Source organism: Chaetodon trifascialis, chromosome 14 (genome assembly GCF_039877785.1).
Source record: "Chaetodon trifascialis isolate fChaTrf1 chromosome 14, fChaTrf1.hap1, whole genome shotgun sequence".
Classification (NCBI taxonomy): Eukaryota; Metazoa; Chordata; class Actinopteri; order Chaetodontiformes; family Chaetodontidae; genus Chaetodon; species Chaetodon trifascialis.
Window position 1 is genome coordinate 14,421,445 of NC_092069.1, and position 25,274 is coordinate 14,446,718.

Consider the following 25,274-nt stretch of genomic DNA (forward strand, 5'->3'; position numbering starts at 1 on the left):
ACATGCGCTGCCTTCATGCGCTGTTGGAAATATTGCAATAAGCATACCAACGAAACAAATACAGCAAGAAAAAGGGGACATAAGTACATGCTAATAATTATGACCAGATTAAGGCAGCAGGGAGTGATTGTGACAAATAATTGTTAGAGGGAAAAGTGAGTAACTTCACATCGGGGTTTTGAGGGGACATTGAGGAAAAGCTGATTACTGAGCAAATCACATGCACACCGGCTGTAGCCTCACAATGCATCATCTGATTTCCTGCCATAATCTCATTAACATAAGAAGACTTTTGTCGGCATGTAAACAAAGTTATCGGGTTGTCACTCCGTTTTCACTCACACACACACGCACACACACACACACACACACACACACACACACACGCACACACACACACACACACACACACACACACACACACACACACACACACACACACACACACACGCACACGTGTGTGGTAGACCCCTGCCTCATTTGATCTTGTACTGAGGGCCTGTTCTTGTATAGCCATGATTAGTGCTTCTGTGCTTTTAGTCCAGCCTTTTCTAGTCCCCTGTAGAATTTCTTGATATCAGTCAGTTCCTCTATCTGGCGGTAGTACATACCATGAGAGGGCTTGTCATTTCATGACGGTCGGTCCTCCTCTTCTGCGTTTTCAGGTTTCTGTTGCATGAGGTATTCACTTAGCAGCTCATCTTTTGGGGCCATCTTCAGGATGTATTTGTGGATCTGAGTTGTTTCCTCCTGCACAGTGGCTCCTGATGCTCACCAGTCCTCAGCCTCCCTTGGTCTGCTTAGTGTACAGTCTCAGGGTGCAGGACTTGGGATGAAACCCTCCATGCATTGCAGGGAGCTTCTTTATCCTGATCTCAGTGGCTTCTATCTCCTTCTCTGACCAGCTGGTTATGCCAGCAAGGTATCTAATGACTGGCAGTGCATAGGTGTTGATAGTCCAGACCTTGTTCTTTCCATTCAGCTGACTCTTCAGGACCTGCCTTACTCCTTGTAGGTATTTGGTTGGTTATGACTGACTTCCTTGCAGCCTCCTCATGGTTCCCATTTGCCTGTGGGATCCCAAGGTATTGTTCAGTAGCTGTCCTGAACATCTGCAATGCTGCCTTCTGGTAGATCAACTCCCTCAGTTCTGATCATCTTCCCCCTCTTTCATACCACCCACCCACATTTATCTGGTTATCTATCTAGTTTCCTTCTAGGTTATTTACCCCAAATCTTGAATTTAAGGTTTGCACGTAAAAGCATGATTTTATGGCATATTTACTAGTTTAGAAGCCAATCATGGTCCAATATGTGACTTAGACAACTTGACACCTCCAACATTGAGAATGGACTTGGCAGCAGTAGGAAATATACTGTGTCCAGTAGTCAAAAATTTGAAATAAAAAAATAACTTTACATATTCACTGAATCTATATTTTTCAATGAGGGAGAAGGAGTAGATGTAAGTTTAAGATTTTTTTAACTAGGTAATTCAACGTTTTTGAGGAAAAACATCACAGGCAATCAAATGATTCTCGTCTCGTCTCAGTAAACACGCCTGGATGAGATCTTTGCAAAATAAAAACAACCAGTCACACGATAACACTTATGTTCTGTTTTGCCACATTTTCGACCAAAAGCGGTGGGAGCACGGTATTTGGGAGCGGCACGTGAAGGCATCATTTCCTGGGAAAGTGGGAGGTGAATGTTGTCAACGTGACTGTCATCAAGCAACGTTAGAGGGGCAGAGAACAGTAGAGCCGTCGGTGCTCCGCTTGTCTGTGTCGTCGGGACTTGGAAAGTGGCCGGGCGGGGGAGACGGGCAGCCAACCTCGGGATTCAGGGAAGATGGAAATAAGTCGCTCTTTTCGAATATCTTCTTTGTACGCCTTCAGAGCCGCGTTGTAACGCTCAGCACAACTTAGCGTCCATTGTGTTTAGTCCATTTTCCGTTTTGGAACCCACCAGCGCTAGCTAGCTTAGCAGCCAGCCGCGGATACTGTCAGACACACAGGTACAGGAGAGGAGAGGAGGGGTTGGTGACAAAGGAAGGTGGCGAGGTGACGATGAACCGCTTTCGAAAGTGGCTGTATAAGCCCAAGGTAAGTTAGCATGGACTCGCACGCCGTGTCAGCTCTGCAGACACTCATTTTTTATGCATAGCTTTGGAGATAGCTAGCCGAAAACAGCCGATCAATGTGGCTCGCTAGCCCGATCACTTCTGCCACACATCTGCTAACGTTAGCCCGTGTGCCTGATGTTACTGTGTATTAACCAGCCGCTCTCCCTTTGTTGTTGTTGATGCTTTTGTTTTCCAGAGCTAGTCAGGGCTAACAATGTTACAGCTGGCCAGTTTACACTGAATTATACTGACTGCCTCAGCTGTCATTGTCATTAATGTTAGATATTGTTCAAGTGGATTTCTTTTGTTATTATACTCGCGAATAAATCATTTGCAACACCTTAATAATGATGCGATTGTTGATAACAAGAGCAGCAGTAATAATGACAAAATAATTTTCTAATTATCATAATGTTAATGAGAATGATGTTATAATCATTTCTATGTTTTATTGAAAAGTAAACAAAAAGTTCTGTAGCATTTTAGGGCTGAAGCTATTGTTATTTTCACTATCAGGTCAGCTGCTGGTTATTTTCTCAATCTACTGGTTCATTGTTTGATGCGTAAAAGGTCAGAAAATAGAAGAAAATGGTCATCACAATTTACTGAAGCCCCTGGTGATGTATTTATAATGCTTGTTTTATCTGACTAATGGCCCCAAACCCACAGATATTTATTTTACTTCACAGTTGAGAAGCTGAAACTCGGTAAAATGTTTGCCATTTAGGCTTTAAATACGACTGAAATAACAAATTGTTTATCAAAATAGTTATTTTTTTCTCTTATTATTTAATCAAATGATTTATTGTTTCAGCTCTGTAGCATTTGAATGAGTTTGATGTGTTCATTTATTGTAGAGATCACCCCAAACTGGATAAATTCTTGTTAAAAGCAATGCAAACAAATCAGCTGCTGCACAGGACTCAACATTTGTAGGCAAACTCATCACCTTTGGGGTGAGCTAGTAATGGCTGTGCAGGCTCAGAGTGTGAAAACATGCCTGACACAGCAGAGGGAGCATCGAAGGCTTGGTCACCTTGTTAAATGAACAGTTTAATATTTGCCAACTGCAGCACTTCTTAGGATGAGTAAATATGAATATTCCTCCAGGGAGAGAATTCTTGTTAACTTTCAGGTTTTAAGTGAGTCATTTGTAAACTAATTTACTTAATACGATGATTGACACACACGCAAAACTGCATAAATCTGAGCCAAGTTGTCGTTGATGAGCGTATGCTTCTTTTATTATCAAAGAGTTTCACTGGAGTAATAAACCATCACATCTTTTGTGCTCAAGTTGGATTTACTCGGTAGCAGGTCTATCTCGAGAGAATTCTGAGCTCTAAATGTTGTAATGTTTAATGTTGGCTTACAGTCTATATGCATGCTCATAACCTTGTCCTCATTGCTCGTATCCCATTGTGGAAAGTTTGCTCTTTACAAGGAAGACTGAGCAAATATTCCACTGAAAAGCACTTTGCCATATGATGCAAACCATTTGTAATACACACTTAATGTAGCCTCTGTGAAGTTTTCCTCTCTACTCCTTGTCCCGAACAAGTCCACAGTCCTGAATAACATGTTTATCAGCTGAACTGCGGCACAGACAAGGTTGACCTTACGTCGTAACGGCTGTTGATTGTTAGTCTCAAAAGCAGATTTTTCTATTGATGGAAACTAAGTAAAAATATACTGCAGACAGCCTCTTAAAGGAGTTGTTGGCTGTGTTGTGTTTGAAGCATACAAAATCACATTTTTTGCTTCACTTTACAAAGTTTTGTCAACACATATTTCTAATTGGCAGTACAAGTTGATCCCTCTGGTAACAGAAGACGGCTGTGTTTCTAACAATAACAGTCATTGGAGATTTTGCAACAGTAATGTCAGACAGGGATAAAATAAAATGCCTGTGATTACATATTATCCACCTGCTCTTAACCACATACACGCACCTGCGTCATTTCTCTTTTCTCTTTTTGACCACATTTGCTGGCACAGCGTTTTGGCAGTCCATTGTTGGGGTTAGGCCTAAGTGTTGGGGTTCACCAGAGTATTGTCACATTCATGAATGACTACTGACTCTGAAGTGCTGAGCTATTATATCAGTGCCTTTTCTGCCAAATCACAGCCATGGTGGGAATGAGCAGAATTACACATAAGTCTGTGGGTTTTAAATGACCACTTCTGCCTCAAAGGAGTGAAGAGAGAAGTGCTCTGTAACTATGCCAAGCAGCCTGAAAAGACAACAGTAATGAAAGGTGGTTGCGGATCACTTCATGCTCCTGCTGCTGAACGGCAGCTAAGCTTGCAAGTTGTGTCTCTTTTGCACGTAGAGAAAATATTTCTGTGGTAATTAAAATCTGTGCCCAACCCACATATTCTAGCATTTATAGTCGAACACCTCACAGCGTTGTCATTTTGCATCCACGGTAAGCCGTTTATTATTGAACTGTGTTCTCCCGGAGACACAAAAGTGTTGAATCAGCATGTTCACTTGACTGAAGAGGAGCTATTGATATTTCCAGGGCTGCTCTTTACCTCCACAGATAAGTCCCACTGAGGAGGACTTTCATTTTCCCCATGCTACACAATCCCTTCCCAGTGTGTTTGAGAGTAGTGTGAAGCTCTGTGCAGGCCATAATGTACCTGTCTGTTCTGCCAGACTGTGCCATCAAAGCGCCAACTTCAGGAAAAAGATGAATGTGTAAGAATGGATTGTCCTGGTCGTCTGCACGGCTGCTGGGGACAGGCTGTAATGGTTAACTCACCCAAAGTCTGCTGTAAAGTGAGATTTTTCACATTCCCTCCAGGCCTTTTAACTGGTTTAGCTGGTTTTTGTGTGGATACTTAACCCAGTTCTTGGTGTTTGGGGTTCTTTTATCTGACTGCTCACTTGTTGAACTTTGACTGTACTTTCTGCAGGGAGAAGTTTAATAGGCAAAGAGGCTTTGGAGAGGGCAAAATCAGGGGAAAGTATTCACAAACATCTGCTTCATCACTGCAATCCAAAACAAAGACGAGACCTGGCTCAGGTTTCCGAGCAGCCAAAATGGCCGCTGTCTTCTTGCTCCCCCCTGCCACCTTTCATCAGCAGCAAACTTACAGAGTGACTGATGGAGAGAGAGAGATGTCAGGAGGCTAAACCTGTACACTTCCTCTGGAGCCTGTGTTCCTCTCTTGGTTGTTATTCCATCAGGCATTCAAGAGCTGACCTTCAGCTCCACACCACCTCATCTGTCAGCATGACGGGCTCACAGCTCGCATCAGTCCGGGTGCACTCACCTCCATCTACAGGATGCTACTGATTTGCCTTTCGTCCCCCCCCCCTCCCCACCGGACTGCTTAGTGCGATGGGAGCTGCACCCCTTATCCAAATGTCAAACAGATATCAGTGTGTAACAATGTAGGTTGTTAGTAAGAGGATGAACATATGTAACGCGAATGCTCGATTGCTTTGATAAGGTCACCTAACATCCAGCTGAACTACGAAAAAAATGTTTCAGAGTAGTTTTTTTAGCCTAACTGTAGCTTTGATTTTAGTGTATAGTTAAAAAAAGACTTGTAAAACATCAAAGTAGAGTCAACAGGGGTTTCTCTTGGCAGTCCTTATGATTGCGCTGCATTTGAAAGAAATAAAAAGTTGTATTTCAGTGAAAAGATAATATATAGAAACATTAAATCCATACTGGTTGTGAACACTAACAAAGCATGTACATGTAAAACAATATTTACAGCCCTAACTAGGCTGCAGCTTGTGAATTCTTTCGTTATCGGTCAATCTGTAGGTGATTTTCTCAATCAATCAAATAATCATGCATTCTGTGACATGTCAGAAAATGGGAAAACTGAAAAACTAACCCATCACAATTCCCTAAAACCCCAGCTGGCATGTCTTGTTTTCTCAGAGCAGCAGTCCAAAACACAAATGTATTCAATTTGCCCTGCTGTAGGATGAAGAAAACCAGCAAATATTTGCATTTGATAAACAAGAACCAATGAATTTCAGGCATTTGTGTTTAAAAGATTACAAAGAAATTAATCTGTTGTTTTTTTGGCTACTCATTTCAGCTCTAAACAAAAGTTGAATCTACATATATTTAATGCTTTAATGTCAAATCTGATAAAATCATTCATTTTGTGTAAAGAAACCATGGTGTGAAATCCTTTGTAAACACCTTAATGAAACATGATGAGGCATGTGCTCTAAGTATTTACTGTAGTCACGAATCCTTGTCAAGCCATCATAAAAGATGCTTCAGAGATGTTTGTCTACACTGTCAGAATGATCGCTGACAGCTGATGGTTTCCACAAAGCACATTTTTACTTATCGTCCTCTCACGAGTCAGTTTTCCTTCTGCTGCCAGCTGTGTGGGTCCTACTTAAAATGCATCCGTTGAATTTGATTTTGGAAGCAAGTGTTCACCGATGAAGAGGTGGGGATGACACATGGTTAAATCAGCAGGAATCGCTATTTATGTCTTATTATGAGGGATATTATGGGAGGGTCATTTGAGGTATGTTTCCTGTTCCTCGTGCTTCGAAAAAATCTGCGACAGAGCTAATGGAAACATTTTGGGCAAGTTTGAGTTTCACCAGTTTCTTCTGGCACGTTCTGGCCAAGTGGTCTTCATCAGAGCTGTTGCTGTGAAATGTTAGCATGTGCCCAGAATACATTGGTGAAATTGATCCGTGTGTGTGCTGCCTTTTTACCTTTGCATGTTTTGTTTAGCACCACAAGCAAAGCACCGGGCAGGCGCATCCTTTCCAAGAACAGAGCAGTTCCCAGATTGTTTGTAATCATGTAACAAACAATCATCGTGTGATCGATAACCAGAAATGCCCAAAAACTTGCAGCTTCTGAAATTTGAAAATCTGGTTCTCTGTTTTATATAATTTTACATGAGATATTATTGGATTTTGGTCTGTCATTCTGACAAAAAAGCCATTGAAGACATCGCCTTTGGCTCTATGAATATTTATCTATTATTTATTATATATATATATTAATCATTACATTGATTCCATTCATTGTAGACCTAACAATGAATGGAGAAAATAATCGCCAGCCTTACTCGCCTTTAAGTTGATACACATTACCTCTACAAATGCAACAATAAGTCAATAAATCGGTTCGTCTGTCCACGTAAAAATAATGCTACTGTTTTGATAATTACTAGATAAGTCACTTTCTGAGCCAAAATGTCCAAATTCTCTGGTTCCAGCCTCTTAAATGTGAATTAGAAATTTAAAAATGACAGATTCCTATCATTTATATTTCATCTGAGCTTTTTTCTTTGATATATTTTGTCACAGCTTGTAGCAACAGGTGAATCATAGTGTTTGATTTCCTCCTTTAAATTGCTCCTGCTCTGCTGTAGTTTACATGATTTATCTCACCCTCTTGTTTGCCCTTCATTTGTCATTCATCACTGCCCTGCCTTGTTTGTGAATATTGCTAAGATGTGACCACGAGAGCCGAGCTCAGGCAAAGCAATTAGGATCTTGTCTTTGCAGAGTTGTTTCTGCGCAGTTGGCACAGGGCTGATGGACGAGGGAGCAGCAAACTGCTGAGCAGCGGCCAGCGTGGCTTCATATTTAGCCCCGTTTCTGGAGTTCTTTGTGGATGCCCCATTCTGCTTACCCACCAGCCATGCGGTAATTGATTTGGTGTCAGCTGCCGGGATTTAGAGAGCTGACCCGAGTACAGATCGAGACAGGCCAGGCGATTGAAGGCCTTTTTAAATTCATTGCAGGATTGGGGAATAGGGGCCCGCTGTCGGAGGTGTGAGGAAGCGATGATTGAAGGAAAGTAGCAGTGGAAGAAGAGTGAGATTTAAAGGTACACAGACAATCATCTCGTCCTGGTATTGACTGAGAGGCTGCGCTCGTTTTCTGCACCTTGTTTCTTATTGGTCATAATTTGTTCCCTCTCTGATTTTGAATTCCTCCTTTCGTTTTCACTGCTGATCAACATACAGCATGCGCTCCAGGTGCCCTGTGTCTATATCAGGAGTGACTGTTCTTGGAAGAGCCGTAGAATGAAATGCCACCCCTCCTGCTCTGGGCTCTGTCTCAGCAGCAGGGGAGAATGGGAGGGAAAAGGGCAGAGGAGGAGAACAGTAGGCCTGTATTTTTGGGATTAGATTTTGGCCTTGGTTACAGTTGGCAGGAGATGAGATGAGACGATGTCGCTCTTTAGCAGCTCCAGTGTTTCTTCTTACTGGATTCTAGGGCGGCTATGATGAGAAATCCTGAAGAATTGACAAACTGAAACAAGGTTTTTGATAAACATTGATGTTCTGGCTTGTATTTGAACAGTGTGTGTTCAGTGGATGAGTATTAAAACCTGTCTGTGTCCTCTTTGTCCTGCGGAGTTACAGAAGTACAGTCTGACCTGAGGATGGGAGCAGGTGCCATCTTTGAAAAGGATACAGGACATTGATTACATTGTGACAGCAGATTTGCCAGATCGTGATACACAGTATTTATTTAATTTATAAAAGATTGTGTGAATGACAGCGCTCATTCCAAACAGTGCTGGGCAAAAAAAATCTTTGTTGTGGATAAGAGGTTTTATTGGGAGAGGTGGAAAGATGCCAACAGATTACTGCTACGTGTTTATTATTTGCACATTTGCATATTTATTTGTTTATTACTACTGATTTTGCGACTCCGCAGATAGCTTGAGATGTTAGCGGTGCAATTTTAGGTGGAATTTGTGCGAGCGTGTTGACTCGAATACATTTAATCTCCACAGACAGCAATCAGAGATGTGTGTCTGGACGCACACACACACATACTGTTGCTGTCCATGCTGTCATTGTGTGTAATTTGGGACAGCCTGGACAATGGCGGCTCTCAGTGACTGTTCATAACAATGAACTGTATGTGGACAGAATTAGCCTGACTGTGCCCTATGTGCATCCTCAACATCCTCAAATCTTAAATGTCAGGTGTGCCAGTATTTCCTGTCGCTCGTGTTTTTGTGTAAAGACAGGAGCCATGCACCTCCTCCCATCTTGTCATCTCTTCAGGGCTCATTGGCTTTTGTTTACACCTGCCATTAATATGCATCTTGGATTGTACTTAAAACTGTCCACATGCAGTTGGATTGCCCAAGACGCATGTTAATGTGTAAACAGGATCATACACTCCATGGAAAATGTCACGTTGTTGATTTTGTAAATCTAAAATGTCCCTCTTCCCCTCATGTTGCCACAATTGAACAGCCAGTTCTGGGTTGTATAACCAGATTATTTCTTGCGTAAGAACTTCCCTGCGGTTGCAGGGAAGAGGGGTGTCCCCATGTCACCACACGACCATCAGGGGATCCTGAACACACCTCTTAGCCACCTAAATCCTCTGCAGCCCCCCTGTCACCTCGGCCTGTCATGCTAAACCATGTGCCAGGCACACGCACAGGTCATTGCGTAGTCCAAATGCCAGATTAGGGCAGCGCTCTGAGAGGAGACAAGCACACAGATTATGCCATCAGTCCAGATGGGCAGACCACTCTGGATATACTGAATCAGTGAGGAGGGTTCAGCCTGTAGTGTGCTGTGGATCCAACTTTCAGCTGGATGGTGCAGAAATACTCCTCAGCACTCTGTGATAAGTGCCATTAATTTGATTACATATTTATTTCACGTGCAGTTGATTAATATGTCCTAAAATGTGACCAGAGTGACAGTTGCCGTTTATGCCTGAAAGATCATCATCAATAACTTGGTAGGTGCAGACAACAACACAGAGGTGAGGACAGAAACTCCTGATGCAAGCTGAACATGAAAGGAATGACTCGACAGAACTGAGCCCACTTCAGCATAACACTGCATTCTTAGAGAGAGGGCACTTTTTATTCTGCCAGACTTAATATAAATAATGGTCGAAGAAGTTTCCTTGTTTGTTACCAAAAAGATTGGCTCGCCCTCGCCAGGGCTTTTATGCTGAGTCCTGAATAATAAATAAGGTGATGAACTGTATCCGGCTGCTTTTTTGCCGATCTGCCAACTGACAGGAGAAAGGAGAGTGAACTGGTTTCCCCCCTACAATATTTACCTCTGATCCTTGGAAGGCAGCCAGAAGGCAGCAAATTGAGCCTGGAATAGAGTATGGAGGGCAGAGGCAAGGTTTCTCATAAGTCCCTTAAGTGGGCTCAGTGTGCACGCACCGATGCTATGGACGTTCATGAAGCATTAGCCTGACGGCCTCCATCATCCGCACAGTCTGAATAGAAATGAAGCTCCGAATCAGCGGCTCAAGGAGAAAGCTGGCTGAGACGATGTTGATTGTGCAGCAGCAGGCAGTTAGTAACACGTTTCAATAAGAGTCACACTGTCGTCGCCTGTCATTGATTTAATGTTAAACAAAAGGGACAGAAATTTCACTGAGTCACTGCGAAAATGATGTGATTGAAAGGGCTTAACAGTAATTGTCACTCTGGATGAAGTTGTGGGAGCGTAATAGTCTGAAATGATGGGTTTGCGACCACAGTGGATCGAGTTTTTGAGTCATCTCAAAGAGAGGGCAGCCAGGACAACTGACAGCAGGAGTCTAACAGGAGAGTGGTGTGCCGCAGGGGACAGGAGCTGAATCTGCTGAATCATTTCGTCACTTGCACAAGGTAGAGCTGTCATTGGTGGGGATGACACAAGTGGCGAGTTCAGGAGTCAGCTCACAGATTCACACACTTGGAAAACTATTTTGACACCCTTATAGGATGTTATTGTTTTTCATCCCCTTAATTTGATCTGTACTTGTCAGGTTTTTTTTTTCCTCTTTTTGTCATCTTTTATTTATTTTTCTCAGCCTGGAGGTTCATAAAGCTCTAATTTTTTCACTTTTTTAAATAGTTGCAAGTTATTGTTGGACACATCTTTTAAAAACAATTGACACATGTAAAGTAAACGTCAAGGCCAGTATTTCACTCTGTGCCGACCACTGTTCCTGTTTGTAAGCAGAAGAAAACAGTCTGACATCATCATCAGCTGTCAGGAAACATCTGTAGTGCTGTCCAATCAAAATCAATCAGATATGTAAACAGGAAGTCACTGTAGCATTACAAGCTGGAAGTTAACTGCCCAATATAGCTGTTTTAGGAAGCTAAACAATATATCAAACTTTACTGCCGTTCCTTTGAGGTCTGACTTTGATTCATATACAGTGAGTGGGAAATATCTGATTATGCTAACCTAACTGATAATATTTCGTAATTCAATCCAACGTTATTGGCATTTGTAATCTTAGATATATTATGTTGCTTTTGTGAAATCTAATTGAATGAGCAGCATTTTAATCAAATGTCGTGTGTATCTGCGGTATCTGATGACCTGTTTTAGCCTTTGCCTGCGATGCAGTAGTTACACCTTGCAGTCAGTCTGCGCAAATATTTAGTGACAAATAATTTCTACCAAAGAACTAGTTTTTGTGGTTCACCCTGTTGATTTAGTGAGGTAAATCTCCACTCACATTCTAACGAGGCCATAGTTGAACTTAAACCAGCTCCTGCTTCTCACACCGGTGTCAGTAATGGGGATGAAGTAGACGTCTACAGTACATGAAATTCCAGCTTCCTTGTCCGTTCTGACTTAATCTTTTCATACCTTTTTGATAAACCCTGTTTCCATGGTATTTGAACACCAAGCAGCTCAAGCGTTGCCGTCTATCTCAAAGTAAATCAGCATGTCTTGAACATTGCCTGCCTTTGACTTTGCCCCTGTGATGCAATGCTGCAGGAATGTTCCCTCTCGTGTGAGGAATGCAGCAGGACGAGGCTATAGGATGGCGTCTCTCTCAAGTGCTTCTTTCCTTCCTCTGTCAGCGTCGGCCTATATGCTTCACAAATCTCAAAGCTGAATGCCAGCGCTCCGTAGGCCGTGTTGTGCCTGCGCTGGAAAAAGGGTTCACTGTCTCCCACTCCCGTTTCCTGTCTGGTCATCATGACATTTGTGTCATAGACTCACTCATTGTCATGCACTTGTTAAAAGTTCAGTCAAATCTGACTCCTGACTGGTGATATCATCGCCCTTCTACTGCTCAGAGATTCAGTTTGGACGTAAAGAGAATCACCTCTTTTTACTGTTGGTTAGTTTAATTAAGATTTCCTTTATACTCATTTCTCATTAGCCTACACATTCAGAGAAACCCACTTGAATTTATTTCTATTATAGTAGTGCCAGTGCAGTGATTAATAATACTATGTACCATTTTCTCTGTGCTGATTATTTTCTGTTAGGCTGTCTATTCATATTCTTCACACATTTTTTACAACTGCGATTCCAAAAAAGTTGGGACACTGTCTATAGCATAAGTAAAACAGGATTTTGAACATAATTTTGCAATTGAAAACAGTACAAAGACTATATATTTAATGTTTTACCTCATCAACTTGGGACAGGAGCAACTAAAGACTGAGAAACAGATGTTTTTGAGCATTCCACAGGTAAACAGGGTCATTGGTAACAGGTGATAGTATCGTGGTTGGGTATGAAAGGGGCATCCTGGAAAGGCTCAGTCGCTCACAAGCGAGGATGGAGCGAGGTTCACCAGCTTGTAAACACATTATTGTATAAAGGAGGTTAATGCATGGACGCTGAAACACTTTGTAAAACTGTCAGTAAACAGTTCATTTGCAAATGATTCCGTTCTGTTTTTATTATGTTTTGCACAGCCTCCAGACTTTTTTGCAGTCAGGGTTGTGTATATAGAGCATGTATGTGACCTTGTTAGGAAATAACACTTACGGTGTTTTCCTGCTGTACTACAGACTCACAGGTGCCTGATTCAGTTGGGATTAGATGCCTTCTCTGCATTGCTCTTCCAATTTATTCACCAAACACGACTTGGCAGAGCCATCAAAATTCACACACATGAGCAAAATGTGCAGGAATATTATTGATTTTGCTCTGTGGGACACACTGGGTTTTATTTTGGCAAGTATCTGCTCCACTGAAGTCCTTGTTTCAAGAAAAGAAATGTCTGCTCTAATCCAGTGCTGCTCTTCTGTGACTTTAGATCTGATTTACCTGTGATCAGGCATCACGCATTAAAGGACCAAACTAGTTGTTTAAAAAAATGCAAATGATCCTTCTTGCAAACTGTATTACCATCCAACAAAAATATGACTGACAAAGCATGAAGTTACCATTCGTCAACAAATAGCCCTTGTTGATTCAGATTTAGTCTCATTTCGTGACATATCTCCGTCCTCCAAATAACCTTGAAGATGTTCAAAATGTGTTTTCCCCCTCACAGTAATAATGCGACAAGTACCCCAGCTGTAGGTTATATCTCTGTGTTTCCTCCTTGCTGTTTGTTTCATTATTAATGAGAGCGAGTGAGAGAACAGCACCATGTATCATATTCAGAGAGGAGCGAGGGCCCACGGGGTGGAGCATCACGCAACAGGAAGCACTGCAAACTAAAGGGAAAAGGTCCTGTGAGAGGTTTCAGTAAATACCCGGATTCAGGTCGACTTCACGAAAAAAACTACTTCCAGGCAGTCAAACCAAACGAGCCTGTTTACTGCGTTAGCTCTCCCTTCTTCCCGTCTGCACAGTCATGCTGTCCTTTTAAGCTCCCGTGCCGTCATCGGGTACATGTGGTTTGTGATGATGCACGTCGGCATGCGGTCGCCATTTTCAAAACCATTAACCTTTCGATCAACGTGAACCCTCCCCGGGATATGTGTGTGTGTGTGTGTGGGCGCGTGTGAGTGCGTGCGGTGTTTGTTGGTGTCGTGGTTTTAAAAATTGGTCCTGCAAAGTCTGAATCGCAGTTATTTCCTTTTGGGTTAGCAAATGATCAGTTGTTAAGGATTTCTGTGCGCTCCTCACTACCTTGTGTGTTCACACAGCAGCAAAGTGATTTTCTGCGCTGTGCTGTTCCCCCACACACTGAGGAGAGCATAGTGGGAGATAATGACAAAAATCCTCTGCCAGGGCCAGGCTCTCTAATTACACCGAGTCTTCTGGGGAGCTTTCACACTATATTAACCTCTGTTGACTCCTCTTGTCAAAATGAATGCCTTTTTTTATCATTTACTTTCCCGTATTTGTTGAAAAACTGTTTAGGCATGAGTGTGAATTTGTATATTCCATGCTGTGTGTTTTCTCATAAGTCACCGCCGTGGCAAATTAGAGAGCAATCTGTTGTTAAGGTGGCCTATTCAATGGCCTACTTACCTGGTTTTATTTTTGTCCCTACAGGGCATGTTGCTGTGCTGTGCAGCCTTCATGTCTGAGCTGTATTGCGTTGACTTGACTGCTCTCTCAGTTTCAGTGTGTATTTGCATGAGATTAGGGTTTATATCCTCAAAGCAGAAGGCGCCTGAAAGAGTTAGAGTCTCTGCTCGGTACAGCCAATAGGAGCAGGTGAAACTCTGCTGATTGAAATACTCCACCTGTTAGCACCAAGGTGCCGTAGCAGCACAGTGTTGTAACCAGGAGACTTGGTGAATATAATACGAAGTTCATGTATTGACTTGCCCGCAGTCAGAAAGCCACGAAGCATCAAGCTGGTTTTCTGGAGCCTGACACTGTATTTCCCTCATGCACATCCCCTAAACAGTGCACAGCTTAATTCCCCAAAGCACCACTCATGGAAACTAGTGCAATGAATGAACACGGGTCCTTTTCCTGAGCAACTGGTTGACCTGACGGTTAAAATAGAGCAGATGACGAGTGTATTGTATTGTACTCACTCTGTGTTATTGCTGGATTTCCTCTATGTCTGTTGCTAAATTTTGCAGCTGAAATTAATAATTGACTCACCTTATAGATCAACTAGCAGGTTGGACACTGGGGAGATGTTCACATCTCTCACAGCTCAGTCAGACACGAGATTCTGAAAAGAGTAAAATATAGCACAGTGGATCCTGCCTTGGTCCGGCCTCTACTCTGTTTAGAGACAAATAGAAGTCTTGTTTTTGCATTGCAGGGCTTTGCTGTGATCAGACTGAAGTTCACTCAATGAAAGATATTCTGTTAAGCTCCAAAGTTTGGACTGCATCCTTCCTCAGTCTTCCTCAGAAGCTGCATCTTCTGTGATAGTAAACTGAGTATCTTTGGGTTTTGGACTGTTTGTCAGGCAAAACATGACATTGAAGACATCACTTTGTGCTTTAGGAAACTGTAAAGGGCTTTTTGAACTATTTTCTGACATTTTATATACCAAACAACTAAACGATTAATCACTATTTATGTAACTGACAGATTGAGTGACAAGGAAAATAATGATTGGTTGCAGCCTGAGTGCAGACATTGTGGTATTAGGTGTTAATAAATAACACAGTTAATGAATGAGCAGACTTGATCACACATAACTTAGAGAGGGAGTCGACTATTTTCAAGGCCAGTAAGTAAATTAATCATCAGGGTAATCTTGATTTATTATGTTTTCCTGTTGTTTCTGTGCATTGTGTCATAGCTGTTGTTTCTCATGAAGAGCCGTACCTGTATTGACAATGACCTCCTTGTGTCCCTTTGTGTTTCTGCACAGAGGACGGACCCTCAGCTCCTGGCTCAGTTCTACTATGCTGATGAAGAGCTGAATCAGGTGGCCACTGAGCTGGACGGCCTCGACGGCAGGAAGGACCCTCAGAGATGTACCCTGCTGGTCAACCAGTTCCGATCATGTCAGGTCAGGAAGGAGAAATCAGCACACTCAGATTGTAACTGAGGATGCATTTCAGTCTGTCTGAATCACCACTGATATTTCATTCATTCATTATAAATAATACATGAAAGTAGCCCTTAAGTGGAGTAAAGTTCCTCCTTCTCACACTGCCCATTAAGAGTCCCTTCCTAATGTGCTTTCAATGGAAGTCATGGGGGGACTTCTCACTCCTCTTTTTTATGCAGCTGAAGCTGCTATGAGGCTCGTGAGCGTATCCTTTAATTTAATCCCCAGCTTGGATTTGACTCTGAGCCACACATTCTTATGTTTACTCTAGTTTCATTTCATTCACATAATCACCTGACTGGACTTTGGTTAGGCCTGGAAGCTGAAAATAGACAGCGTCTTTATCACCCTCTCCTGGACACAGGTGTGCTGATATGACTGTTGCCTTACAAAACTTTGCTTGGCCGGGCTCTTACATCGAGCACCTTTTCAGATAAGATAAGATAAGGAGACTTTGTTAAGACTTTTCTGTGTCATGTGGGTTGTTAGCAAATGTTTACAAGAGCAGCTTCTTCTGAGTAACTTTATACTGTATGTGAAAAGTGCTGAATGGTACACAAACAGATGTTAATTTAGGATAAGTTATTGTATGAGGTGGTTCAGGTTATTGCTTCAGCTCTTTATGTGGGGAGAGAAGGAGCTCAGAAGGTGATGCAAGGTGTGCATGAATGATGGCTGCCATGCTGCATCATGCTGAGTGAGCTGGAGGAGGTGGAGGGGAGGTCGTCATCTGGCCCGTTGTGTCTTGGCCTCCCCCCGCCGCCACAGCACACAGGGCTGAACCACTTAATAAGGTCATCACTTGATCCCCGACCGTTCTGTCTCTTCCCTCCCCATCCTTCCCTCTGCCAATCTGTCACCTTGTTTTTCTTCGGTATCTCTTCTCACCCTCTTCCTCTTTTCATTGTTCTGATGCTCTTCTTCCTCCTCCTTGTTCTGAGTTTTTAAAAAATTGATTTCGTTTTCACCCCAGAATTGATCGAACTCAGACTCCTTTACTGTTGTGAATGACTAACTCTTGTCCGCGCCTCAAATTAGTCTTTGATTTTCCTCACCCTTCAAGTTGAAATGAAAATGTTTAGACTCGCAGGGTTTTTGGAGAATGAATTAAGCATGATACCCCACAGCCCCAAGGCTCCAAGAATAGAAGGCAACTGCACTCAAGCCAAAATTTTGCACTTGAACCTGCCACTGCAGCTATCGGCTCTTGTTCATGGGCCTCTGTGGGGGTTGCTGGCATGCTGCTCATATTATGTTGGCACGGCTGTTCTTACAGTGTGGCCTGCTGGAACAGGCAGGCCTGTGTGTGTGTGTGTGTGTGTGTGTGTGTGTGTGTGTGTGTGTGTGTGTGTGTGTGTGTGTGTGTGCGCGCATGTGTGTGCGCATGTGTGTGTGTGTGTGTGTGTGTGTGTGTGTGTGTGTGTGTGTTTAAGATGGACAAAGATTGAGTTAGCCCCCATACACAAGAGACAGGGGAAGAGAAAGGGTCAGAGACAGACGGGGAGAGGAGTAAGAGATAAGCTGCAAAAAAGGATAGAAGCTGGTCTTTTGTGGCTGTGGCGTCTCGGGTTTCACCCCGGAGTCACTACCTCTGGATGATTCGAAACCAACGGTAGTGAAGGTTATCACCAGTGTCCCCTGCTGGGAGATGCTCACAGACAGTGGGGTGGTACTCTGAACAGGCCAGGGAAGACACAGACACACACACACATAAAGGAATCGGCGGTTAAGCTCTCCTTCTCAAAGCTTTTTAATCTTTCTCCTCGGGGCGAGCAGAGAAAGACGCAGTGCTGTGCCTGACAAGATTACAGTGCACAGTGCAGCTGCGGTTGAGTGAAAGGCTCATTGTAAGTCATTGTTATGGCTCTTGTACATGCCAGCGGCACATAAGCTCTTGATTAGCTCTTGCTGTGTGTGACACTGCATTTTCACTGCTGGAATTATGGGCTTTAGTTTAGTGTTTTTATTGAGGGAGAATGTCGCTGCGAGCGTTGTAATGGTCTCATGTGCTTGTCAAATTGTTTTCGTTCATTTCCTAATCAATGGTCTTTAAATGCTGCGATGCAGTGGCCTTCTTGAAAGAGGTGAAGCTTGGATTATCAACCAACATTAGCTGATAAAAGTAAACACTGAGGAAATTGCTTTTCAGGAACAAATTTCGACACACTCGTGTTTATCCCTCTAACTAGTTTGTTCGATTTTGTTTTCTGTCCCTCTCGTGCTCATCTGTAGGACAATGTGTTGAACATTATCAATCAGATCATGGATGAATGTATCCCCAACGACCGGGCCAACAGAGACTTTGCTGTCAAGTTCCCCGAGGAGATTCGTCATGACAACTTGGCCGGGCAGCTGTGGTTTGGAGCTGAGGTAATGTATTCCCTCCAGTGTCAGTCTGGAGGAAAACAACCTTATCCAAGTCCCTATATGTGCATAAATATACTGTATTTAATTTTTTACAACTGTGCTGTTTCTTGATCGTCCAGCATGCCATAGTATACATCATACTCGGTTTAATCTTCTTTACAAGGGGAGATAATTTATGAGGTATGTGTTCCTGTGCAGTGTCTGGCTGCCGGCTCCATCATCATGAACAGGGAGATAGAGAGTATAGCAATGAGACCTCTGGCTAAGGACCTCACTCGCAGCCTGGAGGAGGTACGCAACATCACCAGAGACCAGGCCCTGAGAGACCTCAACTTGTACACGGACCGCATGAAGGATGCATTGCGACATTTCGACAGCCTTTTTGCTGAGTTTGAGCTCAGGTAAATGAGACATTATTGGTAGTTACAACAAACTTATTCTCTGTTTATCATCTTCTCAAGCATCTGTTGGTGCAGGTTTGCCAAAAACTTTCAACACGTCATTATGTTCCCGTTTCTTCTGTTGCCAGTTATGTGTCAGCCATGGTGCCTGTGAAGTCTCCCAAAGAATACTATGTACAGCAGGAGGTGATCGTGCTCTTCTGTGAGACTGTGGAGAGGTGAGATTACAGAGGGCTGAACATTTTAAACGAAGAATAACAGCCTACAGAGCAGCTGACGTCCTCTGGAGTTTACCCGATTCTATGTGTGGAGATGAAGTGGTTAATTTCTCACTGCGTCTTCCTCTGTGCTGTTGTCTCAGGGCTCTGAAGCTGGGCTATCTCACACAAGACATGATCGATGACTATGAACCCGCACTGATGTTTACAATTCCCAGACTAGCCATTGTGTGGTAAGTGTTGCCTGTCCTCTCCATTTTTCCGCCCACGTTTTTGTTTTCTGTTCCCTTCTGTCTCTTACAACATTTTAAACATATTTTTTAGTGGGCTGGTTGTATATTCAGAGGGACCTCTCAACCTCGACCAAAAATCAGAGGACATGTCTGAGCTCTTCCGGCCTTTTCGCACTTTACTGAAGAAAATCAGGTAACGTCTGTGGATGTAGTATCATAATGTACTTTTATTTTTCTGAATGATCCTTTTTCCTCGATCAATATGTTACAATGATGCTTTTGCAGAGACCTGCTGCAGACCCTGACTGAGGACGAGTTGATTACGCTGGAGAGGAACCTGTGTATCTCTCAGGATGGGGAGTTGTCCGCTGACCAGGAGCAGGCCACAAATGGCTCACCAGCTCCGGTCCAAGAGAAATACTCGTCCTGCAGACCTGCTGATGACACCTCCAAGGAGGAGAGTGAGGGGGAGCAGGAGCATCTGGCTCTGTTTGTCTGTCCCAGCCAGGAGGAGGAGAAGCTGGCAGAAGTGGAAAAGGGCTGGGAGGAGGTGGAAACCGAGAGGGGGGAGGAGGGGCAAGAACAGGGCCTGCTGTGCGAGGAGGCAGAGGAGGCCGAGTTGGCCTGCTCCATGCAGTATGATGAGGAGGAACTGGAGCAGCTCAACATGATGGTGTACCGCGTTGGTGATGAGATGTCCACTCTGCTGTCGCCTCCTAGCCAGGGTCAGTCCCCAGCACACAAACCCCACAGAGGAGAGGCAGGAGGCTCCAGTGGGGCTTCCAGCACTGAGGCCTCTCCCCACAGGCTGCTCGTGGGTCGGGGAAGGACAGGCATCTATGTGGAGGAGGAGGACAGGGTCTTCCTCATGGAGGACCTGGACGCAGCAGGAGACAGCATCACCAGTATCTCAAGAGAGGCCTGTAATTTTGTCGCCTCTCCTTCCAAAGCACCAGAGTCTGCTCGTCCTGTGCAGCGGAAGCCAGGACCACGGCCAGACTCTACCAGAAACGGCTGGTACAGTGAGGCCCAGTCAGAGCAGCCTTGCCCACAGCCACGCAGCCAGAACACACACTGTCCCAATGCAAAGCTCCCTCCATGCACTTCCGCTCCTGGCTCTGAACCCCTGCCTTACACCAACGGGTGGGAGATGGGTTTGGAGGGGACAGCGTCCGAAACAGCTGAGGTCATCGCCCACCGTATGGGTGGGATGAAGTTATCTGCCACAGTCATCTTCAACCCCCGCTCCCCCAGCTTGACAGAGCTGGCCGTGGACAAGCTGCTTCTGCCTCGGCCCACTCCCTCTGAAATTGAGCCCTGCGGCCCTCTGGTGGCCACTCACTGCCTGCTAAACTCCTGCGTCTGCTGTGGGAGCTGTGAGGATGGCCACGAGGACGCCCTCACCACAGAGACCACCGGTCTCGGGTTAGGCCTGGCCCTGGGACTGGATAAACACTGTAAGACTGCAGCCCCCAGCACTGTCATCCAGTCTTCTGCTTGCCGGCTTCCCCCACGAGGTCAAGAGCCTCACAGTAAGGGTGAGCTCACCCAGTTGACTCCCCCTTCTTGCCGCTGCTCTGCAGAGACCCTGGAAGAAGAATCAAACTTCCAGCTCTGTGAGAAATGCCTGGCTCCAGGGCCAGGCCAGCACGCTCAGGACTGTAGCTGCAGTGGAGGGGGCGGACCCTCCCCATGCAACCACCAGCTGGGTACTGAAAAGAGGCAGCAGGCCAGCGGAGGCCGACAGAGGGACAAGGAGACGGATAAGGACAAGCCAGGAACTAAAGACTCAAGGAGGGACACCAAAGAGGACAGCAGGAGGAGCTCCAGGTGTGCTGTCATTTTACCAGCTTTTTGATTTATGTTGGAGTGATCTGTTTTCTTTGGGGGACTATGACCCCGACACAGTCTTCCATCAACATATCTGTTTTATTTCACCACATTACATCATATATTTTGACTCATTCTGTTGCTTTCATCCATTGTTTGCCTTACGTTGCCTTAACTATGTAGCTGTGTGTTTATTTTACCATTGCGTTTTTTTTGTCCTTCTTTTATTTCTCCCTTTTTTTCCACTATTTATTTGGTTGTCTTTAGTTTTCAGAACTCTCCCCTCAGCTCTGTGTCAGGTAGTGACTGTGAGAGTGTGTCGGTCACCACATGTAGTCTGTCAAGCAGCGCATACACTCCCAGGTAACCCATCACTCATGAAAGCGTGTGTCACTGTCGTATGATTGTGAGTGTTTCTTTTTCCTGCCCATGCTCTGATAGTGACTAAAAAGTCCTTGCAGGATAGATGAAAAGATGACTTCATTCATATCCAGTCTGATTGAAGTGTCAGTCACTCCTTCCCATGTGGTTGACAGCATTAATTTGCTCACTGGCTTAAACAGGAGATTCAATTAGACAGATGTTGGAGTGTTGATGTCCAGTACAATCAGTGATAACAGCAAATTTTTAACTTAAACATTAATGCAGCGTCTGAAGTATGACTTGAATATGTGAATTGCTCTTTGCTCCCTCCAGCCCTGTCAGCAGTCTGACCCCCAGCTCGGGTACGTCAGGAGACCTGGACCAACAGGAGATCCAGCTGGCCCTGCAAAATGCCAAGATGGCTGCCAGAAACAAGATCCGATCACGCTTCCACAGCAGCAGCGACCTCATCCACCGCCTCTTTGTTTGTATATCAGGTAGAAGCCCTCTCTCTCTTTGTACGTCGCTCTCCCTCCACTGCTCTGTCTCTCTCATGCTGGTATCCATTATGTGTGATGCAGGTGTTGCCGATCAGCTGCAGACCAACTATGCCAGCGACCTTCGCAGCATCCTCAAGACTCTGTTTGAAGTCATGGCAACCAAGTGTGAGCAGGGTGACAATGATAAGCAAAAGAGAGGTGAGGAGCATGTCTTGGATATACAGTATGTCACAGTACATTGTCTTTCCCTTATTAATATGATACAGAGAGAACTGACAACTGTTTTAGTATGACCAAAAATGTCTTCAAGCAAATGATGGGAAAGCTGAGTGTTTTCATTGGTCCTTATACTGTATACAAACTTGGCCCTATTGCTGAAATCTTAAATGTGCTTGATTTTTCAATTTAAAATATGTCAGTGTCGTTTCCACTGTAATCAAGGGCAAAAAAGATCAGATACTGCAGGTTTAACTACTCAATGCTGCTTGATTGGTTTGACTCCAGTCTAAAGTCACATGAAGTCAGTGGTTCAGTCCTGCTTTTTTCAAATAAAAGACGCTGTCAAAGCCCCTCCCTGAACCTTTTAGAAAAAGTCATCCATACTTTTATCGTATCTCATCTTGACTTCTGTAATGCCTCCTCATCCTCCTCAGCATACCTGCACTACATTGTCTCTAACTGGTCCATAACTCTGCAACAGGGCTGTTAACACAAACAACAATCAATCACACACTACAGCGGTTTCACTGTCTTCTTTTATGTTGTCCAGCAGGTCCTGTTATGCGTAGTGCAGTGCTAGAGGACTGTGCTCTCTGCCAGGAGACCATTTCCTCATCGGAATTGGCAGCCAAGGCCCGGGAGGGCCAGTTCGAAGGTCGGCAAATCCACGAACAGAGCCACTCAGAGTTTAGTTGAAATGTCAGCCTGTTCCTTTCCCCCTTTTTTTCTGCAGCAAACACACTGATGACTGGAGCCAGGCTGTCTTTGTGTTAACTGTTTCTCGTTGGCTCTCTGTAGACCCTCCGGACTGGGTGCCTGATGAAGCCTGCAACTCCTGCATTGCCTGCAAGGCTCCCTTCACTGTCATCCGCAGGAAGCATCACTGTAGAAGTTGTGGAAAGGTATGATGACTTACAGAGCCAGGTGGCTAAACTCAGTTTAATGTGTAGTTCAGTCATCAAACTGATGACTCATACATTGTGCGTCATCATCATATGGTTAATAGCTAATACATTACATACTGTGTCATTTCAGATCTTCTGCTCTCGCTGCTCCTCCCATTCTGCACCTTTGCCCCGATATGGCCAGGTGAAGCCTGTCAGGGTGTGCACGCACTGCTACATGTTTCACGTCACCCCATTCTACAGCGACAAAGCTGGCATCTGACCCCATCAGGTCTGATCATCATCGAAAAGCATGCCGCAACAGGAGCATATGCAACGGACAAACCCACGGCTGTGTACAAAGCAAAATGCCACACAGGTGCCCTGGTTGAACTTAATGGTCGTCGCAGTAGCTGCTAAGCAAGGCTTCAGAGTAAGGCCACGACAGATGACAGAGCAGAGACAACAGCCACGCAGCCACAAGCGATGATTCGACCTGTTTCTGTTCCTTCGGAGAGACTGGTGCGTCACTGGGAACCAAAGGGTTTGATTTCCAGCTAACACACACATATGATTCACAAATGCCTGTCTGACTATAGAGGCGCAAAAGGGAGAGGGGATAAACAGGCAATAACAGGTTTGGAACTGGCATTGTACAACAGTCATCTGTAGCAGTTTGCAGCACAAACTCAGAACAGGCCACCTTGTTAGTTTTGTTGCTTTCGATGTACATGAAAGGACTTGTGACATATTTTCTTATGCTTTAGCGAGCTTCCTACATTTGTGCCAGAGCTCCCACGGGACTCGGATTACTCAAAAGAATGTAAGTCACGATAAACATGTAAATAAGGATAAATCTGGTAATAGCCACACTGCAATGTCTTCAGTAAATGGTTGCTGTTTATACGGGAACTGGAAAAGAAGTCTCCACCAGGCTCGGCCACCAGTCCCAGTCAAGCAAAAATGAAAAACGGACGGCTTTTATATTGAGATTCCTTCATGCTGTTAATGGCAATGAATGTGTGATCGTGTATCACTTTCGGAAATGGGGGTCTTGGTTCCAACAAGTTTGACCGTTCACCTCTTGATGGCAATGGGCTGTGCCCCTTGCTTTTACAGTTGCACCATAGCATGTTTAGTTTTCTCTGGGGACTCCGCTGCACACTGAGATGGACATATAGGATTCCTTAGTCATCAGTCAGGTCTTTGAAGGCCCCCTAGTGGAGAGTTGACCTCTCGTCGCTCAGTGCTCTCATCCCCCTGTTGGGAACAGTTTGTTCTGAACCAGAGGCCTTCTCAGGTGCTGGCCTACAGACTACAGGCCGATTGTTGCCCACTGATTTTCTCTTCCTCACACTTGATATAGTGCAATATTGTGACTACCAACTGCAATGGTCCTGCACATTTTAGAGACACCCTTTGCTATTTAGATTGTAGTTAAAGCTAATTTCTTAAGAGAAAAGTTTGATTGGGGTTTACACTAAATTATTTTCATCTTTGGCTCCGGTGGTACTGTCAGACAGGAACGGATATTTTGTTCCCAAACTGACGTCCTTTCTGCTCTTGAATCTGCTTCCATTGCAATGACAGCATACAAAGTATCTTCCATGCTCATTATATATTACAGTTTGTACATCTGAATGGTCTCAAGTGGCCGATCTACATATACGGATCTTGAAGCGACAGCGATGAAATATCACATTTATGTCCATTCTGCTCTGACGTAAAGCAGTTTCTCAGGCATTGCATAATCAAGTCACTCACCTACTGTTGGATCGATCTTATTTTCATCAAAGGACATGTAAAATCACTTTGAAAAGGTATGTTTTTTTTTTCTTTTATAAAGAACAAAAGTAATGTATGAAGCTATAATTACTTTAATGTAAAATACAAGGAATCATGCAGTAATTAAAGGGCAGGATATCCTGTTATTGTTTCAGAGCTTTGTCTTATTTTGTAAAATTCCAGGACATTTCCATGATAAGAGCTGTGTGAAATATTCAACAAACAAATGATGTTATATAGTTTTAAATGCGATGTATATTGAAATAAATTACTTTTTCCTGTTTAAGATTAGCGACTGATAAGTTTTCTTTACCTTTACAGCAAAGCACCGTTGGATTTTTGTCTTGAATTGATCAACCTTCTGTCCTTAAAGTCCACTAACCATTTCTAATGTCACAGTGATGTGCAGCTCCACAGGCTGTGAAGTTGAGACAGTGAACACCGACATGCTTGACTGTTGTAATAGTTTAGTATACAGTTGAATAATGATGGACTGAATACTCTCCAAAGATGCTCATTTACTGCTTGAGGCTATTTTAGTTACTATTTGTCAGTGTTTCCTGCCACTTGAGTAGGCAGTGTGGGCCCACTCATCAGATGAGCAACACCCTGCTTTGCTGAATTTCTGAGTTTTCTGGAGGGTTGGAGTGACGCATTTTTAGCGCTTC

The 25,274-nt window shown here is 44.0% G+C and overlaps 1 protein-coding gene across 4 annotated transcripts; it reads left to right on the top strand.

Moving 5' to 3' along the window:
* The first annotated feature begins 1,745 nt into the window (after positions 1–1,745).
* Positions 1,746–24,892, top strand: zfyve28 (zinc finger, FYVE domain containing 28). Of its 4 annotated transcripts, none has more exons than XM_070979460.1 (14): positions 1,945–2,105; positions 15,624–15,764; positions 18,039–18,176; positions 18,372–18,574; positions 18,703–18,792; positions 18,936–19,025; positions 19,117–19,218; positions 19,311–20,855; positions 21,123–21,218; positions 21,552–21,715; positions 21,800–21,916; positions 22,488–22,592; positions 22,736–22,839; positions 22,973–24,892. In XM_070979460.1, exons 1-14 carry the CDS (start codon positions 2,070–2,072, stop codon positions 23,102–23,104), a joined length of 3,063 nt encoding a protein of 1,020 aa, XP_070835561.1. In that variant the 5' UTR covers positions 1,945–2,069; the 3' UTR covers positions 23,105–24,892. The 4 variants fall into 4 exon arrangements, with proteins under 4 accessions (XP_070835565.1, XP_070835563.1, XP_070835561.1 ...); XM_070979461.1 differs by having other exon boundaries at positions 22,491–22,592; XM_070979464.1 differs by lacking the exon at positions 21,123–21,218 and having other exon boundaries at positions 1,746–2,105; positions 22,491–22,592.
* The last annotated feature ends 382 nt before the right edge of the window (positions 24,893–25,274 follow it).

What these genes read in the sequence shown, in the direction of transcription:
- zfyve28 (XM_070979460.1), top strand. Translation starts at nt 2,070, where the DNA reads ATGAACCGCTTTCGAAAGTGGCTGTATAAGCCCAAG. An exon ending in AGTGGCTGTATAAGCCCAAG is followed by an intron (nt 2,106 to 15,623) that starts GTAAGTTAGCAT and finishes GTTTCTGCACAG; the next exon opens with AGGACGGACCCTCAGCTCCT. An exon ending in ACCAGTTCCGATCATGTCAG is followed by an intron (nt 15,765 to 18,038) that starts GTCAGGAAGGAG and finishes GCTCATCTGTAG; the next exon opens with GACAATGTGTTGAACATTAT.